General features: G+C 39.6%; 2 protein-coding genes across 2 annotated transcripts; one reads left to right on the top strand and one right to left on the bottom strand.

Moving 5' to 3' along the window:
* Positions 1 to 4,779: 4,779 nt before the first annotated feature.
* Positions 4,780 to 14,805, top strand: LOC107690214 (ester hydrolase C11orf54 homolog). Its single transcript, XM_016488474.1, has 8 exons — positions 4,780 to 4,975; positions 5,551 to 5,649; positions 5,733 to 5,806; positions 9,947 to 10,048; positions 10,321 to 10,497; positions 13,104 to 13,253; positions 14,047 to 14,163; positions 14,270 to 14,805. The coding sequence occupies exons 1-8, from the start codon at positions 4,909 to 4,911 to the stop codon at positions 14,441 to 14,443; spliced, it is 960 nt and encodes a 319-aa protein (XP_016343960.1). The 5' UTR covers positions 4,780 to 4,908; the 3' UTR covers positions 14,444 to 14,805.
* A 292-nt stretch (positions 14,806 to 15,097) lies between these two features.
* LOC107690213 (15-hydroxyprostaglandin dehydrogenase [NAD(+)]-like) lies at positions 15,098 to 15,997 on the bottom strand. Its single transcript, XM_016488473.1, has 3 exons — positions 15,851 to 15,997; positions 15,533 to 15,696; positions 15,098 to 15,437 (listed from the first exon to the last, which is right to left on the bottom strand). Exons 1-3 carry the CDS (start codon positions 15,851 to 15,853, stop codon positions 15,263 to 15,265), a joined length of 342 nt encoding a protein of 113 aa, XP_016343959.1. The 5' UTR covers positions 15,854 to 15,997; the 3' UTR covers positions 15,098 to 15,262.
* Positions 15,998 to 20,231: the final 4,234 nt, after the last annotated feature.

The following is a 20,231-nucleotide window of genomic DNA, read 5'->3' as shown; positions in this document are numbered from 1 at the left end:
TATATAATATTCAATTATATTATAATATAATTGTACTGCTGACTCTTCACTGAGACAGTCATTTTTGTTACCAAAAGGCCCAAAAATGAAGTACATATGCTTCCTGTAGATGTTTTCTAAAAGAATGGAATCACAAAAAAGTGGATTGGCACTCATATACCACAGGTTATACTAAAATGTGGTTCATGTGCATGTACAACTCCAACATGTTGGATTAACTTCAAAAGAGTGAATGTCCTTCGAGTGCACTCGAGTGCAATGGTACAGTTGAGGCATGAGGATCTAATACAAAAGGCTAATCATCCGGAGTAAAGTTACTGGCAGCGGCTTGTCTCCCTCTTCCACAATTTTGACAATGTGCCTCTGAAGGAAAGTCAGTGTCTTTTTCAGGTATGGTGGATATGCAATGTTGAAAGCAAAATACATACAGAAGCCTGTTATGAAGACTTCATCAAGGCTGGTGCACTGGCACACGTCTATTCCATCTACTTTCACCACACTGAGTCCTGCCATTTTCCAGTCAGTATCCATCAGTTGTATGGTTGGAAAGGGTGTAGCAGGGTCCCCCTACATTAAAAATAATAATAATAATACAAAATTGAAAAAGCTTTTCAAATTTATCAAATTTTGTTACAGCCTCTTTGGCTCAGACAGTATAGCTACATACAGTGCAGAACTGCAAAAACAATTAGAAGGCTAATGTATAATGTTCACAATATATGATGCATTTCATGTTCTTGTATAGACTGATAAATCTTACATTGTTTTCTAAAACCATTGTTTTAAGATTTTTAACAGATGGGCTAAAAGGGTACAGAAGATGTTAATGATTTTTTTTTTTACTATACTCACTCCAGCAGGTGTCCTTAAGTATGGGTATTTTTTGAGTACATCCTCCACAGACATTCCTTCCATGCTTTCTCAACGTCTACAGGAGAATGTTCGTGCCATGTGGTCTTGGACAGTCGAGATGTCTGGATGTGTTTTCCGATACTCACTTTGTAGCACATTCACATGGGCCTCAACAGACATTGAATCCTCCCCAACACAAGTTTCCTTCATCAGAACAACAGAAACAGATAATGCTTAGACCATGACAGATAATGACAGCTAAGACAAATATGTGAAACATCTAAACACTTATTGAACAAGAAGGTGCTTTAGATAAAAAAATAAAAAAAAAAACACATTGAACTGCATAAACATTAAGATGATGGTCAGGCAGTGAAAAAGTGGAGGATATACAAAAAAATATTTAAATGTCTGTAGTATCTGCCTTACATTGTCCTGCACTAAGTGAAAATGTAAAATTGATTAACAGTGCAAAAATAAATTATGCATATGACATATGCTACACTAGCTGGCTTTTGACCCAAACCTGCAAGTGGTGCACGTTCTGCTTTAAATTTCCGGTTTAGGGCCATGTGTCAGGTGTGCTAAAGACACAAATTTGACTGTTTGTCATTTTCTAGCAAGTAAAGATTACAAGATATTGTTACTACAATATCTTGTGTGATTATGTTGATAAGAGATAAATCAATGGATTAAAAACAATGCAACTTACATAGTCATTTCCTTCCATATCTCTCAGGAAAGGGTACTTCACAATCAGTGTGTTGGCAACTTGATTATACTCTGCATTAGTTGGATACCTAGCAGAAAGGTAGAAACAAACTCTAAATTAGTTTTTTTTATTTTGTCTAATCGTCTTCATAGATTGTGAATTGATCTTAGTACAGTTGTAATAGCAGAGGTGGTAATAATTATTATACTTACAAGATGTATTCTCTACTGTATTGCACAAAAAGGATACCGATACAAACGACCAACACTGAAGGCTTCGCTTTCGATGCATATGCAGTCATCGTTTTGTCTCACTGTAACATGTATCTGTCAACAACAATAAACTAATTACTAAAGCTGCAAGATATAACGCAAAGGAAATAAATGATGATCGTATTGTAACAAGCTACCGTAATATACATATTTGTGGTATATAAAACATAGATAAACGTATGATGAATTATACCACGTCTTACCGCCGCCACCTTCTCTTGTCTAAAGGAAATTACGTAAATGTATGTTTACCACTGATTGACCAACACAGTAAAACTCCTTTCACCAATGAGAAACCTTCTGGCACGCCCCTACCTTTCGGCATGCCCATTGCTCCAAGCTGCAGCTACCCCTGTCTCCGAATTTGTGTACAGTTTATGGAGCTAATCGCTATAGCCCCGCTAAAAATGGCCTAGCGACGCCCATGCTTCTTATGTCCATTTCGGAGAACCAGGACAAATATTTTAATCGATCGCTCAGGCATTTAAGTGGTACCGAAATGAGGCATCGAAATCTGCGTTCTGTTTCGGTTCTAGTACATACCAGTTACATAGGTACCGGTGCCATATTGGCACCGGGTTTCGGTACCCAACCCTACATACAAGTCTGATTAAGTATATTTCTATCATGAGAACTCTCTGAAGATTTTACCATGGTAATGGATATGACAATGTTAATGTTTTTGGTCTTGGCGGAATAGATCTGCTACGCTGCTGCTGCTGCTGAATTGCTGCTGCTATTGGTTATTGCTGTATTTGTAGATTATTGCTGCTGCTGAAAGCAAGTACAGGAACTTGCTACTGCCAATACATAAGCCGATATGGTGCTGTGAGTATTTAAGACATACTGCTGCTGCACAAATAGCATATAAAATAACCCATAGCAGATCTATACAGGTGGAGCTGGGGAAGGTAGAGGGTTTCAGAGGAACACTGAAAATGCGCTGCAATGCTCAAGCGAATGCTAATCAGCCATTTAAATGTAAAGCAGCAAGCTCATTGGCTGCATATGCAACATGAACCAATCAGCTTGTGACAAGTCGTTTAGTGCTAAGAATATCATCAGTTTTGTTAAGGACCCATCAGCCTGCGCCATCTAGAGTTTCATGACAGAACTTGGTATATATTTGTTGTTTCACGGTGACAGGGCCGCCCCTGCTCTCAGCCAATGAGATTCGAGGACCAGAAAGAACTGTTGTGTATATATAGTTACCAGTCAAATGAAATCAGCATTTTAACTATTTTTCTTTTCACTAGGAAGTGGCGTTATTGTTTTTTGTACAAAATTATTGTTAATGTACATAATGACTTCATCCTAGGCCGGAAGATCGTGTATTGTGCATTTTTCAGCAAAATCTGTGACTTGAATAAAGTCTGAATACTTCATATTAAGAGGCTTAATATGGATCTTTTTCTTTGTTCTGTTTTGTCATACACCAAACTTCAAACTCATCAACATCACTTTGTTCAGTCTTGAAGTGAACTTTGGCCTGTTTGGTGATTAGATTAACAGTTTTGAACTGCACTCTTGAACTGAATGCAATGCTTCCAGGGGTGAATAATTCAATTCAATTCAAGTCTATTTGTATAGCGCATTTCACGATACAAATCGTTGCAAAGCAACTTTACAGCAAATTAAGGTTCTACAATATTTAGTGGTAGCTTATCTGTGGTGACTGTCAGTTAATGTACATATGAGAGAAATGTACAGAAAAAATAAATTAAAGACGTAATCAAACAGACGATGAACATTATTAACAGCAATTATTATATGATGCAATCAAACTTATAGCAAAATGTGGTAGTTCTGTATGTTGTTTCAGGGTTGGCATCATCTGAGGTCCTCTGAGGGGTTGGCATCATCTCTTCTCAGGTGTTCTGGATCCAGACTGAAGCTTGTGTAAATCCTAGCATCCCGTGGCAAAAACAGAGAAACAAATTGAATAACCAGCGCTCTCTTCCACCCTCAATACCACAACTGAGGTAAGACCCTTGAGCAAGGCACCGAACCCCCAACTGCTCCCCGGGCGCCACAGCAATATAGCTGCCCACTGCTCCGGGTGTGTGTTCACTACTGTGTGTGTGTGTGTGTGTGCACTCGAATGGGTTAAATGTAGAGCACAAATTCTGTGTATGGGTCACCATACTTGGCCACATGTCACTTCACTTTCACTTTCATTTTAATCCATCAAGATAATTCACTGTGTGATGATGATATTCATTCGATACATTCTTGAATCCAGTCCAGTGTTTCCCAAGCACCCCAGCATATGACTCTTTAACACTCTGCATCCAGTATATGACCCATTGCCGAGTTTTCTTTTTGCTTCTTTTTTTCTGGTTGACAGTTGAACATAAATCCAGTTCTGGATTCTTAATTTGTTTGAAGTAAATAAATAAATAAATGAGCATGTTTTTATTGCAAAAATAGCCATTCCCCATTTTCCTCATAGGAATGAATAATGATGTTTTGTTTTCCACCAGTAGCAGGCGTGGTATACTTACAATATAATACTTATATACTTAAGACTGATTGACAGTTGACTTTGTTAAGCATTGGAAATGCAAGTGCTAAGGGGATTGCGATTTTATTTGAATTTTGTGAGGGTTGGAGCAGGACGCGTACAAAGTGAAATAGCTAATGGGTGATTTTCTATTGCTATTGCAAAATGACAGGGTCATAATAACTCGTAAGACATTGGAAATGCAATTGCAAATGGACTTTGTGTTTCCGTTTGCAATTTGGCAGACATGATATATACACGGAAAAGAACATGGAAACACAAATGCACGATTTGCAATTGCGTGTGGATTATGTCACAATGTATGCGTCCACAAATTGAAAATACAATTCCAAATACAATTTACAATTCCTTTTGAATATTGTCCTAAATGTCATTCCATAGGGCGTGTTTACGTTTTCTGGATGGCCAATCAAAGCGTTTTCACGAGTTTACATGCTCCTTTCGTTCTGCTCAGAGCTGTGAGATGATACGAGCGGAAAGAAAAGCCCGTCGTCATGTGATCCGTCTACATGCGTGAGCCTGACTGATCAATACACACACCGAGAAGGATGGCAAACACCGGCAAGACCGAAAAATTCCAGCTGCACGTTCCAAATCTCGCGGAATTATGTCAGGGTAATCGGTGCATTTTGTTTTAAAAGGGTATAGCATGTAGCATGACTGTTTTCTTTCATTGTACTTGAGAAACCCAAGTGACATGATACGAGTCCGAACTTCAAACTGGCTGTTTTAAACCGTTTTGAATTTTTTTTTAACGATTCTTTACCTTTATTTTTGTTTGTTTGTATTTCGGCTGATGTAGACTGCAAACACCAGCCATTGCAACATTAAAGTTTTTTTTTTCTGGCTAATTAAATGTTTTACACAAAGAAATGAATAAAATGCAAATGGTTAAAATTATTAAAATTAAATCATTAAAATTATGTAAACTTTTTACCGACTACAGTAAATCAATGCATTAATGCGTTCGGTCCTAGATGTATAGCCCATTTGTACTAACGTTACTGCGACGAACAACAGCGAGCTAAACATTAACAAAAAATTACTGTGTGCACTTTTAAGTTATCCTTGCATTAATAATGTCCTTACAAGTTTTTTACTAAGGATTTTCTTACTTTAAGGGATTGGTTGCAGCTGGGCACACTTTTCTTCATTGTAACTATTTGTGTGGGTGTGTGTTTGTGTTACAGTGCTGCAATCAGGACTGAATAAGAATTTTTCTGATGTAGAAGTGTCTGTTACTGACTGTCCAGATCTTACACAAGAGCCTTTTGGGTTTCCTGTCAAGGGTGAGTACAAATGTTATTCCATATGTGTCTTACTTACAAGGTGTTACAGGCTCTTTGAACAACTCTTGTTACTCTTTTATTAGGTCTGTGTGGCAAACCTCGTATCACTGATGTGGGAGGTGTACCATATCTGATTCCTTTGGCCCAACCGGACAAGGTGCGTTAATAAACTGTAAATGTGACTGTCATAAAAAACACAATTGTACCCTAACCGATGCAAACTTTACCCTGTAAGCAGAGGTGGACAGTAACAAAGTACATTTACTTGAGTGTTTACTTTATGCATACTTGAGTATGCCATTAGAGAGCATTTTTGAAAATTTTGCTTTGATGTCAAATTAGGGCTGGGCAAAAATTCATATCTCTGTATTTTTTGGCCGATTTGCGATATACGGTATATGTCTCGGTGTTTTTGTATTTGTATTAAAAAAAATCTGTATTTAATATATATATATTTCACTTACCGCCCAATGTTGTCCAACAAAACAATACATATTAAAGGTTATGAAAACAAATAAAGTGAATGTAACCATGTAAGCCTTTATATTACGTGCAAAAAAGGGTTAAAATCACATTTCATTCTAACATTGTAACATTGCAATATAAAAACTAAAATAAGGCTTTTAAAGCAGAAGTTAAATTCACTAAACTAAAAAGAACAAAAGCACAGAGTTGTTAGGCTATTTTGATTACCCCATTACAGTCACTTTACAGTCAGTGCTATCATAAAAATAGACTTACTTGTAGGTTTAAAATTCTACGTCACATTTATTGTCCAACTGCAAATATTTCAGCGAAATGTATATTTTAATATACGAGCCGCTTAAACTAATATGCGAAACGAAACTATAAACTATACTGTGTCTTACCAGTTTTTAAAGGCCTTAATATGAAGCTTGTCACATGTTTAGAACAAATTAGATTATGCACTTTCTCCGCAGCAGCTCAATCTGTGTCATCCGCTATATTTTCAGATGTGCTCGTATCAAACTACTGTATATCGATATAAATGGTATTGCCTCATATCGACTCGCTTATAAAGAAAATATCCATATATCATACAAACTCGATATACCGCCCAGCCCTATGTCAAATAAATCTTGCTGTTTTGCTTTTTTGTTAAAGCAGTGTTGCTGTTGCAATGTTATATAGCTACAGTTGTGTTGCTGGGTTCCTTTTAGAACGGTCCCGTTGCGTCGCTGACGCTTTTGGGGAAACTCCTGTTTATTCTGATAATGAAGCCTGATTTGTTCTGCATGAACCAATGGCACTTCAACCTGCCAAAAGGGGAGGAGCCGACCTCTAAATAAGTTGGCTCTAAGCGGCATTTCGTCAGAATTTTTCTCCTTCAGTGACAAAGATCATCATCTCGCTGACTCTGCAAGCAAGAATCCGAAGAAGGAAGAAGCTCAGCCTGCTGCTCGCCACTGTAGAAGGAGCCGCCGGCAGCGGAAGAAGCCAGAAGCCTTCCCATGTGGCCATCCCGCATTCTAAGAGCAAATTTCTGAGCAAATTTCCGAGCAATTTCCTGCGATGTGTGCGTCGCCTGTCTGGGCAGCGCCCACATAGAGGCTGCGTTCACTAGGACAGCATGCTCTCACTGCGAGAGCATGGGTCTCACCCTTCTCCGCTATCGCCTTCTTTAATGAAGTGTTAATCCTTCATTAAATCCTTCTATTTCCACAGCTCTCACCACTGTTGACGGAGCTGAAGAAAGAGGTTATAGCAAGCTCCTCCCTCTGGAAGAGGCGGTCGCTGCACATCTGTGCCCACCATCAGCCCTGGGGTTGAAAGACCATGCAGCACATCCATCTAAGCCCTGCAGGACTACCTGTCACCTGACTACCTTCACACGATGGCGGTGCTTCAAGTGTTCCAGGCCAAACTTCTCCGCACCATGGACGAGTCCAGCCAGGGTTCTGATGCCTTTAGAGTGCTGCTCACAGCGGCTGATCTGGCTTTACACGCTACTAAGGCCACTGCACAGATGATCGGCAAGGCCATGGCCAATTTGGTGGTGCTGGAGCCTTTGGCTGAATTTAACAGAGATCAGGGACGCTGACAAAGTCTCCTTCCTAGACTCGCCAGTCTCTCCTAAGGGACTGTTTGGCCCTTCTGTGGATGGGTTTGCTGAGTGGTTTACAGCGTTTAAGTCATCGCAGGCAATGTGCCACTTTCTGCCGAAGCTCACCAATGTGGTGGCTGGTTCAAGTCGCCAGAAGGCTCCATCCGCTCAGCAGCCTGCCAAGCCAGTGCCGCTTCAGCCCCAGCCTAAACCGGAGCCTGGGCTTCAGCAGGGCCCCTGGACGGCGAAATGCTACCCGTTTCTGAAGTGCCAAGGTCCCTGCCCCAGCGTTACGTTAGACTCTAAGCCTCAGAAGCTGTCCTGATCCAAACGCTGAAAGGAAGAGGAGAGGGTCCGTTCTCACTGAGGCCAGAACTCCCTCAAAGAAAGCTCGCGCTCGCTCTCCATCCCTCTACTTATCACTAAGTGATGGAAGCTCCATTCAAGTTGGGCCCATCCTTCTCATTCAGTGCACGCCCAAGCAAACTGCCGCTGTGATAGCGGACCCAAATACTCAAAAGAGCATTTCTCCTCTCCTGATTATTACAAATGTCAGTTCCCCCCCCCCATTCGAAAAACTAGAATCACTTGCCATCCGGCTTCAGGCTTGGAAAGCATGCTAACCTTTCTACAAGAACTGTTGGATAAGGGGCACACCCCTTCCAAACTCAAAGTGTATGTGGGTAGCCATCGTGGCGAATCATTCTCTCGTGGCTGGCAAATCAGTCAGCAGAAACGACCTTAATCCGCCTCGTCCTTATACTGTGCCGACTTGGGACTTATCTATAGTCCTCAGAGCCTGATGGGGCCCTCCCTTTGAGCCGCTCCAGTCGTCTGGCTTGCAGCCCCTGTCGTTTAAGACTGCCCTCCTTTCTAGCATCGGTCAAGCGAGTGGGTGAGCTGCAAGCACTGTCAGTCAGTGCTTCCTGTCTTGAGTTTGGGCCTGACGACTGTAGAGTTGTCCTCAAACCAAGACACAGCTCTGTGCCGAAAGTGTTCTCCACTGCGTTTAGAGCACAAGTCATCACCCTTCTGGCGCTCCCCAATTCAGATGGTGAGCAGGGTCCCAATCCACTCTGCCCGGTTCGGGTTCTTAGAGTGTATGTTGAGCGCTCTGGCCTGTTTAGGCACTTAGAGCAGTTCTTTGTGTGCTTCGGAGGCCACTCTAAAGGGCTGCCGGTTACGAAGCAGAGATCTCGCTGGATAGTTGATGCTATAGCCTTGACTTACGCCTCAGCAGGCTTGCAGTACCTTAAAGGTGTGAGGGCCCACTCCACCAGAGGAATGGCCTCTTCCTGGGCTTGTTCCAGCGGGATTTCTATTGGTGATATTTGTGCGGCCACCGGCTGGTCATCACTGTTAACCTTCACCAGGTTTTATAAATTGGACATCCCGGTTACTAACGTAACCTCGGTTCCCTGAGATAAGGGAACGAGTGTTGCGTAGGCTGCCGTGCTATAAGGCTGCACACGAATCAATGACTGTCGCTTCAGTCGAAAGATTCTGACGAAGTGGCACTTAGAGCCAACTTATTTAGAGGTCGGCTCCTCCCCTTTTGGCAAACTGAAGCCACATTAGGCTTTATTATCAGCGTAAACAAGAGTTTCCCCAAAAGCGTCAGTGACAACGCTCGTTCCCTTATCTAAAGGGAACTGAGGTTATGTTAGTAACCACAGCGTTTTAAAGCAGGTTTGATTTTTTTTTTTTTTTTATCAGTCTGTTTTATCAGTTTTATTATGAGTCAACAGTTTTATTATTCACTGTTGACTCCGTTCAAATGTGGATGAAGGGCTACATACACATAGATGTGTGCACACACTGCCAGAGCTGTGTGAGATCACTACCGTGCTGCTTTTGTGGGGGTGGGTAGGGGTGTTAAATATATATATATTTTTTGTCAACTCACTTGTTTAATTTCTATAGGTTTTTAACATTATAAAAGCTCTTTATTCCAAAGATACTAGTTAGTGTATAGGAGTAATGTATTGTAAGTTGCTTCAGAGGCATAAGGTTTTGCAAGTATTACATAAAACAATTATAAAACAGTGTGTTGACATAAAAAATCGAATTTACTTTTGGTACTTAAGTACTTTTAAAAGCAAGTACTTCTGTACTTTTACTTAAGTAAAAATCTGTCTTTACAACTTTCTCTTGGAGTAATATTTGACCAGCAGTATCTGTACTTTCACTCAAGTAAGGGAGTTGTGTACTTTGTCCTGCTCTGCCTGTAAGGTGTACAACATGAACACTGTGTCCAAGGAGGTGGAGCTGCCTGGTGGATTTTTTCTTGGGGCTGGTGCTGTTTCCTGCAAGACAGTTGGCATGAATGGAGAGGTCTGTATAGCTGTACTAAAAGAAGCAGCATGAAGTTTTTCCACATTAAAGTGTTTATACCTAATGAAATGGTAAAAAATCAATGAATGAAAGAAAAAAAAACTGATGTGAATTTGCAGTGGCATCAGTAAACAAAAATTTTTATTTGTAATGTCAACAAAAAAAGTCATGTCACTACAAAACATATTTTTTGTTTTAAATACACAGCCTTTTGGTTTAATGTGGAATTCGGTGGGGTTTATAACACTGTTTTTGTCACGTTTTTTTCGTAGTTAATGCCTCTGATGCTGACTGAAGCTGAAGGAAGACCTGCAGTGAATGCCAGTTATTTTTCATCCATCAACCCAGTGGATGGAAAATGTCTGCAGGAGAAATACAGCGACAGGTTCCATGACTGTGACTTCGGCCTCCTTGCAAACCTTTATGCATGTGAGGGCAAACCTGGAAAGGTAAAAACCATGGGGACTTTGCTCTTCATATTACACTGACAGAATTGCAGCACTATAATCCTAATACTGTGATGTATTTCTTTTTGTAATGGCCAAAAATGATGAAATGGTTATCAGGAGTGAGCTATTGATAATTATTACAGAACCCAAAACTACTTGAAAGGCATTTATTGAATATTTGCGCACTGCTGTTCATGTGGATTTTTCAAATGTGTAGCGTCTGGACCAATCAGACACACCATTTTTCATTTGATTTAACAAATCAATTATTCATTAGATACTAGTTATGATTAATTATTCATATTTCCCCATGAGCTGATTCGCTACAAATGTTTTTAAAATAAGTCTCTTGCTCGCCAAGACCACATTTATTTGATTAAAATACAGTAAAAACAATAATTTTAAGTATTACAATTTAAAATAACTTAATTTTTATATATTTTGAAATGTAATTTATTCCTGTGATGGCAAAGCTGAATTTACAGCAGCCATTTGTCCAGTCTTCAGTGTCACATGATCCTTCAGTGATTATTCTAATGGTGCTTTTCCACTGCGTGGTATGACTCGGCTCGGCACGGTTTGCATTTCCACTGCAGTTTAGTACCGCTTTAGAGTGGGCGGGATTATTCACATGTCATTATAGTTGCTACCTAAGCCTAACCTCTACTGCCGCGACTCCTGAAAAACTTTTTAATTCCGCGTCGCCCCATCAAGCTCTCGCTGGATTCGCTCCTCTGCTATCAACGAGAGGAACGTCTGTACTTCCTCAACAGACAACGAAACAGCCATTTTTTTGGTTGTTAAAAAAAGGTGCGCTCGTTCAAAACAGCTGCGTTCGATCCTTCGCTGGCTGTGCTGATTTAAATCTAGTGGTTCTGTTGTGTCTCTGTGTCGTAAGTTCAGTGACGCAGGTAGTGACGATTCTCTCCGGCCAATCAGTGATCAGCAGAGTTTACACGTCACGTTTTGGTAACGGTACGGTTCACTTGGAACCTCAACTGAGGTGGTACTGAAAAAAGTACCAGGTACTGTACCCAGTGGAAACCCCCCCCAAAAGTGAACCGTACCGAACCGTACCGTGCCATACAATGCAGTGGAAAAGCGCCATAATATACTAATTCGGTGTTCAAGATACATTTCTTAGTATTATCAATGTTAAAAACAGTTGTGCTGCCTGATATTTTTGTGGGATGAATAGAATTCTTTGTTGAATTGAAAGTTCAAAAGTACGTTTTTTTTTTAAGCTTTTGTTTTTTTCCTTTTGAAAGTTTGTGTTTGTTTTTCTTTTTTTTGTCCACCATGGATCTGTCAGCAGTACAGTTACTGTGCCTTGACCAGAAGGACCGCTCTTTGGAGGAACATTTGGAGGAATTCCTCAGTCTCGTACCAGCAACATCGTTCCCAGATGACTGCCTCTGCAGCTTCCTGCATGCCGGCCTCAACACTGCCACCAGAAAGCCCTTGAGGGAGCTTTGCCGAATATGTAGAGTGGGTGCTGGTGTCCTGTGAATCGCTGCTCACAGTGGACATTGTCAAGGCCTCAGGCCTGCCGGTAGCCACCTCTTCCCGGGCTTGATGAGCCCGTAGCGGTCTACTATCTCTGTGTGCTCCGCTCCACCTCAACCCATCGCCCTGGCTCCTGCGCCTATGCTCCTTCCACCCTCAATGTCAGCAGTGAACATCAGGCATTTGCCCTCGCTGAGCTCCCTCGGTATGTCGGCTCTACCTGTGTCGGACATTGCACCACCTTCGCCATGGTCTTGCGGACCGTTCGCTGCACTTCGGCCCTCCACCCCTTTGGCTTGCTGCTAGCTCCGCCCTCCCTCAGGCTCCACCTCTGCCCTCGGTCACTCCCGCTCAACCTCTGCCCTCTGTTTCTCTGCTTCCACCTCAGGGGGTCGTCCCTACGGCTCTGTCGCGGCCGCCCAGGTCTTCGGTGTCTCTCCGCTTCATTGAATCTCCAGGTGCGTGGTGGGCTCTTCCCTCCACGTCATCGTCACCTCCAGTTGTCCCCATGGTGGTGACTACATCCCCATGGATCCTCCCTCCTGTGACGCCGCCGTGGTGCGCAGTCTCAGCTGTGGCCTGGATCAGTGACCATCTTCCTCTTCTCAAGGCTACATCTTGGACTTCACTTTCACGACCATGCTGGGCTTTTTTGTTTGACCTCCTCCCGGATGTCCTTCCTCCTCCAGAGTCTCATCCGTTTTCCATCCTTCGGCGCATGGTCGTACCTTCTGGAAGGGGGCGTTCTGTCACACACATGCACACTCTCTATGTGGACTTTGTATATGTTTGCAGCGTTTTCCCACCTAAGTTAAATGGTTGTCATGGTTATTGATTTTGATTGTATTATGTTCAGCTGTGTTTGCCTTATCACTGTCCCTATTTAAGCTAATGCCTTTTCAGTTTGTGTTGTCCGGCCTCGTGTACACTACCCTGGTTTTGTGTGAGTTTTCCTGTATTTCTGACAGCCTGAGAATTATTACATTAAAACACCTTGGATTCTAGTATCTTTGTCTTTGTGCGTGTGCTCTTATGCAATCGAGTTGTAACAACAACATTATTATCAAACAGTAACAAGGTTTGAAAAACTACCATTGCAGGTCATTGAGGTGAGAGCCTGCAGAAGAACTGGAGAGGACAGTCTTGTGAGCTGCATGAGAAATACCATGGAAGAACATTATGGGGAGAAGAGCGTGGCCCTGGGGGGAACTTTCGTCGTACAAAAGGGGAAGGCGAAGATCCATATTATGGTAATAAAAAAAACAAAAACATAATTTAAAAAATAAACATTTGGATGTCCTAAAAAAGCACAAGAGTCCAGATGTAAAAACCTGCTTAATTTTTTTCATAACAAAAAGTTCAAAGTTAATGCATTGTTTCTAAATAAGAAATCTTTGTATAAATATTATATTAAGCAATTTGTATGGATCAGATAGTATATATTTATAGCATTGTGGATTCTATAGATAATAGTAAAACAATATTTCACAATGTTACTCTTTTTAACATAGGTGAACAAAACAGACTTATTTCAGAAATGTTATCTTACTGACCCCAAACTTTTGAATGGAAGTGTACAGTCGTTTTATGCTTTTCAGTTTTAGTTGTAATACTGTGATTCTTTTTTGTGTGTGTGTTTGTGTACTGGTATTCACTACGTTATGGGGACCAAATGTCCCCACAAAGTATAGTAATACCTGTAAATTTTGACCTTGTGGGGACATTTTTTTGGCCCCTATGAGGAAACAAGCTTATAAACCATACAGAATGAAGTGTAAATGCAGAAAGTTTCCTGTGAGTGGTAGGTTTAGGATTAGGGTAAGGGGATAGAAAATACAGTTTGTACAGTATAAAAACCATTATTTCTGTGGAATGTCCCTATAATGATAGGAATACCTGTGTGTGTGTAAGCAGTCACTGATAAACTATAGAATAAAGTAGCATCTTGAACTATGATTAAACTTAAAAATGGTAGAGCAGAAATTATGTGATGGAAGAAATGATGTGAAAAATCTGTAATCTTTTCACTGCTCTGTCTTTAAGCCACCTGAATTCTCCGCCTGCCCTCTAAACACCAATGAGGATGTCAATAACTGGCTCAGGCATTTTGAAATCAGTGCTCCACTGATCTTTCAAACTGTCATGGTGTCCAGAGACCCAGTGAGTACCAACCCACCGTGTCATACCTCCATTTCACTGACAATATTATTCTGCATCTTTGCTAAATATTCCATATCAACTAATTTTTGTTGCTCACAATTCACAGGGTCTTGACCTGAGAGTGGAGCATACTCATGGCTTCAGTCATCATGGTGAGGGGGGCCATTACTACATAGACACCACTCCAAACTCAGTGGAGTACCTGGGATACTTCCTGCCCGCTGAGTTCATCTACCGTATCGACCGACCCACTGAGACACACAATATTGGCCGAGATTAAACTATTGACAGTTCTTATTTTTTATGCTATAACTATAGTGCTTATAATGCTTTTATAGTTTTTGCCCTGTTTACCAGGAGCAATTTATGTTGATGAATAGTAAATAAATATAATAAGTATTGAGAGATTTGAGCACTTTTCACAATCCAATACATTTCACAATACATTTTGTACTACTTGATATTCAGGCCATTTCAAATAGCTAATTTTTTCCCATTAATTTCACAGGGAGATTAGCCTATTAATTGAAACATTTGTTTCACAACTGCATATTTTTGCAACTGATTTGGCACAGCAAAAAAATATGGCACCAAATCAGCATATTATATGATTTCTGAAGGATCTTGTGACACTGAAGACGAGTAATGGCTGCTGAAAATTCAGCTTTGGATTCACAGGAATAAATTACATTTTAAAATCTATTAAAATAGAAAACAGTTCAACGTCTCAGAAAACAAACTGTAATACTATTTAACAGTATTGCTTTTTTACTTGTGTTGTTGATTAAATAAATGTAGCCTTCATGAGCCTTCTTTCAAAAACATTAAATCTTAATCATTCTAAACCTTTGACTGGTAGTGTATTAAACATTTTAAAAATATAGTGTGTTCATTGTAACACTCACATGTAAAGACTAAGAATAACATAGACCTTTCACCTGATCTTTTATTTAGTCGAGACCTTACAGTATATTAGGCCTGCCTCAAGTTTTCATATTGTCTACTGCCAACTAGAATTGAGGAATATTAGTACATTCTCAACATGGCAAATTTATAGGAGCTCTGCCAAAGCCTTTAACATATTATTTCTAATCGGGCATTAGGAATCAGCTCTGAAAGTTTTGGCTGTGGCAGAGAAAGAAGCTGATTGGCTACTTTCGCATGGCTCAGGAAGAGATATGAACTCCATACCATCAGCATCAATCTTCAAAATTTCTCTGTTCTTGCTTTCATCCGTCACAAGAATAAGGGAGGCCTTGGCAACATCATCAGGCCTATAAATAAAGCAATGACAGTGAAGTCATTTTCACTAAACGAATACTTTTCACTGCAAAATCGCTACTGAATAGTACAAGGACTGTTAACTCACACCTCAAAGTCGTTTCTCTCCAGAACCATCTCCTTCAGTCCCTCTAATTCCGAAAACTGTCCAAAATGGTCCTCTAAATTAGGAGAGGACAGCAGGTTAGTCTTCACCACACCTGGACAGAGAATGTTGATCCTCACCCCAAGGTTGGACTTCATAGCAACAGCCTGTTAAACATACACAATTAATCAAATCTGCCTGATTATTAGCAAGAGACGTACTCCCAATTATCTTTCAAAGCTTCAAGTTCATGTGAGTTATTGCTGTCATTATATTACAATTGGGGGGAAAAAAAGCTTGTATTCATTATATATTACTAACCATACTTCAATAGCACGGCTGAATCCCACAACTGCATATTTAGTCGCTCTGTAGATGGGCGCTGTTGGCACAAACCACAGACCTGTTGACAATATGAAAAAGTTGAGTAAATACAGTGTGTATATATATATATATATATATATATACATACACACACACACACACAGATGAACCTAGTGTTGTTTTTGGCGGCCTGTTTTAATTTTAGTTTTAGTCTAGTCTTTGTGTGAAGCTGTCATTTTAGTTTTTATTAGTTTTAGTCACGTTCATACTCTTTTTAGTCTAGTCAAGTTTTAGTCAACTAAAAGTCTGAGCATTTTAGTCTTATTTTAGTCAGAATTATCCATGATTATTTTCGTCTAGTTTTAGTCGACGAAAACTGATGACATTAGTCTAGTTTTAGTCAATGAAAATTGTGTTTTAGTCTCTTTTTAGAAATGCAATTCTATTTAACCCAGTCAATATAGTATAAGTACCTAGTAATATAGACGAAACCAAAATTTTTGCTTTTTGCTTTTTAGTTTTTCGGGTAACGTTAGGTCTAACACACAGTAGGGCTATTGAAAGATTTTTTTTTTTTTTTTTACCAATTATCGAAATAATGTTTAATCCTAGAAAGCTATTATTATCAGAGGATACATGAGCATAACGGTTATCAGATCAATGAATGAGAGGGCAGCATTACCAGAGTTGCCCATTTACCACACCATGTTACAACACAGTAGGGCTTTTTTTTTTTTTTTTACCAATTATCGAAATAATGTTTAATCCTAGAAAGCTATTATTATCAGAGGACACGTGAGCATAACGGTTAGCAGATCAATGAATGAGAGGCCAGAGTTGCCCATTTACCACACCTTGTTACAGCACAGTAGGGCTATTGCAAACAGAAACAATACTGTACTACATAGATATTTCCTGTCAGCTCGATTTTTGAGTGGACTTTGCTGTTCCGATGAGCATGAACGGTATATGAGTGGAGCACTCACATGGGCCGTGAGCGACTGAGCGGAGCGCACACAGTGTTGCCAACTAATTTTCAGCGGAAGTTGCTAAAGGAAGGTTGATTTGTTGCTAAAAGTTGCTAAATGACGTTGCGATGTCATTGCGTGGTGACGTCATTGCGTAATCACAATGCAAAATTGTGTCTGCATTAAATAAATAAACTTGTATATGTTAATTTAGATGTGTTTATAAAATTATATAAATGCATAATATAATATTAAAATATAAATAACTAATTTTAAATACAACATTTAATTATTTAACATTTTCACATTTTTGAACGATTACAATTTAAGTTTATTTTTATTAGCTAGTAAACTAGTAAAACTACTCATTCTGAACAATTATAGTTTCAAGCAGTGTATTAGTAGTTAGTATGCTACACTCTAAGAAAAGTCTGTAAAAATAGGGCAAAATCTACTAATATGAAGGAATTTTCCGTAATTATTATTCACAGGTTTTTACCTACATTTTAAATTACGCATTGTATTTTGTGTTTTCGGGTTACATGGTTACAATGGATAACGGATAAAGTCCTGGAAAATTACTAGTACCTTTTTCATTTTTCTTACCGTGCACTAACTGATCAACAATCTCAAGTACAAGCTACTAACAAGGTGTATCATCAATGAACAATTATTATTAAATTAAACAATTGCAAATAGCAGCTAACTTAATTCATGTGATGTGGGTACTGCTAGGCACCTTTGGTTTCCTCTTTTTGTGTAATTTAGATGGAAAATGTGTGCTTTTTTATCGTTTGAGTCACTTATCAAAAGTTGCTAAATGTTGCCAAATAAATTTCAAAAATAGCTAAATTTGTTGCTAGGTGCTTTTGTAAGAAAATGTTGCTAGGGTAGTCTGAAAAGTTGCTAAATTTAGCAACAAAATTGCTAAGTTGGCAACACTGAGCGCACACGCATAGAGCCGGATAATACGCAGAGCGTCACATCACGTGACAGTGAAACCTGAGCGGTGAACTAATTTTCGGCAGCCGGAATTTCAGTGCATCTCTAATTATTGGACATTTTAGCAATTTAAAAATATTAAAAAAGGATTTTTTACATGGCACCCCGGTTGGGAAACACTGATCTAAATAATGCAGCGAGTGGGGCTTGAGGAAGTGACGTCGCCTGCGTCTGCGCAGTGCGACCTGATGCAGCCCCTGAAGTGAGACACAGGAAACAGAAATACTGCAAAATAATAATAATAACGCGACTAAACGAGACGAAATAACGTTATAACATTTCGTTTCGTCTCGTTTTGGTCAACGAAAATGAAGAGACATTTTAGCATAGTTTTTATTTTGTAAACCACATTTAGTCTCGTTTTTATTCGTCAACAATATTGCATTATACATTTAATTATAGTCATCGTCACATGACCAGCATTTACGTTGCGTCTCGTCTCGTTTTCGTCACGTGATAAAGGTTCGTTGAGACGATATTTAGTCATAATTTTCGTTGACGAAAGCAACACTAGATGAACCATTACATTATGACCACCCATCTAATAACCTGTAGGACCTCCTTTAGCCCACAAAACAGTGGCCATGTGAATTTGAATTTGGAGCATGGTGCATTATCATGTTGGTAATGGCCAAGGAACACAGTTGCCACGAAAGGGTGCACTCCGCAACAATATTCAGATACTTGACAGCTGTCAGGGATTGTGCTGTTGGGATAGTGGGGCTTAAAGTGTCCCAAGGAAGCATCGCCCGCAGCATAACACCACCACTGCCGGCTTGTTTCTGCTCAAAAGTGCATCCAGGTGCCATAGCCTCTGTTGGTAATCGGTGTATCCTCGCTCGCCCGTCTATGTAATGCACCAGGAATCTTGATTCATCAGACCACTTTCTTCCCATCATCCACGGTCCAATCTTGATGATCTTGGGCCCATTTCATGCTTTGTTGGTGATGGTGTGCAGTTAGCATGGGGACCCGGCTGGGTCGTTGGCTACGCAGGCCCATACGCAAAAGGCTGTGATGAATTGTGTGCTGTGAGCTGTGACACCCTGGTCACCACTTTTGTAGCTGCTGGTGATTTGTCGCACAGTGGCCCTGCTGCCACAGCCTGAGCTGCGTACAACACACGGCTGGACTACGGTTTATCGTTTGGCCATCCGTTCACCACATTTGATATGTACTCACTACAGCATCACGTGAACAACCCACAAAGCGTGCTGTTTCTAAGATCGAAGTTCCGAGGCACCATGCCATCAAAATTTGTCCTTTATCAAACTCAGATAAATCGGCAGCTTGAAAGCCAGTACTCAGGTGGTACATATACTGCTCTGTGAACTGCACCTGCGGCACCATTCGGTTGCCAGGCGTGCTCATTGCTAGGCTGTATATATATATAGCTATTATTTATTATATTATTTGATCTCGATTTGAAAAACGGAATATTGTGAAATATTGTTACAATTTAAAATAACTGTTTTCTATTTTAAATGTAATTAATTTCTGTGATGGTAAAGCTGAATTTTCAGCAGCATTACTCTAGGCTTCTGTGCCACATGATCCTTCAGAAATAATTCGAATTGGTTGATTTGGTGCTCAATTATTATCAGTTATTACTGGTTATTATTAACAGTGGTCCTTATTCTTATCAATGTTGAAAATAATTTTTGCTGCTTAATATTTTTGTGGAAATCATGATGCATTTTTTCCTTTAATGAATAGAAAATCCAACAGCATTTATTTGTTAAATATAAATATTTTGTAACATTATACATGTCTTTACAGTCACTTTTAATTAAATCATCATTGCTGAATAAAAGTATTCATTTATTTTTTTAAATCATACTAACCCCAAATATTTGAATGAAAATGTATCACTGTTTCCACAGAAATATGAAGCAGCACAACTGTTTTCAACATTGATAATAATAAGAAATGCTTCTTGTGCACCAAAATTAGCATATTAGAATGATTTTTGAAGGATCATGTGACACTGAAGACTGGAGCAATGGCTGCTGCTTGTATCACAGAAAAAAATTACATTTCAAAATATATTAAAATAGAAAAGTTATTTTCAATTGTAATGATATTTCACAATATTAAATTTTTTTCTGTATTTTCAATCAAATAAATGCATTTGTTTATATAATATACATATTGTTAAAATATATAATATACATATTATTAAAAATATATTAAAAAAATGTTATTGATTGACTCATTTACTGTATTAAGTTCCAAACCTGCAGTAGATGATATGTTGATAATTGCCCCTTTGCCATCAGGATTGTCCTTCATTTACTGCAGAGCCAGATGTTCCCCTCCCCAGCCCAACCTATAACAGCCACATGAACAGTGCAACATGTTGCTAGAGCAGGGGTAGGCAAGTTCGGTCCTAGAGAGCCGCAGTCCTG

The sequence above is a fragment of the Sinocyclocheilus anshuiensis genome, unplaced genomic scaffold (genome assembly GCF_001515605.1).
Source record: "Sinocyclocheilus anshuiensis isolate Anshui unplaced genomic scaffold, SAMN03320099.WGS_v1.1 scaffold2239, whole genome shotgun sequence".
NCBI lineage: Eukaryota > Metazoa > Chordata > Actinopteri > Cypriniformes > Cyprinidae > Sinocyclocheilus > Sinocyclocheilus anshuiensis.
The sequence above is the reverse complement of the archived record's forward strand: the minus strand, read 5'-3'. Positions and strand labels throughout refer to the sequence as shown.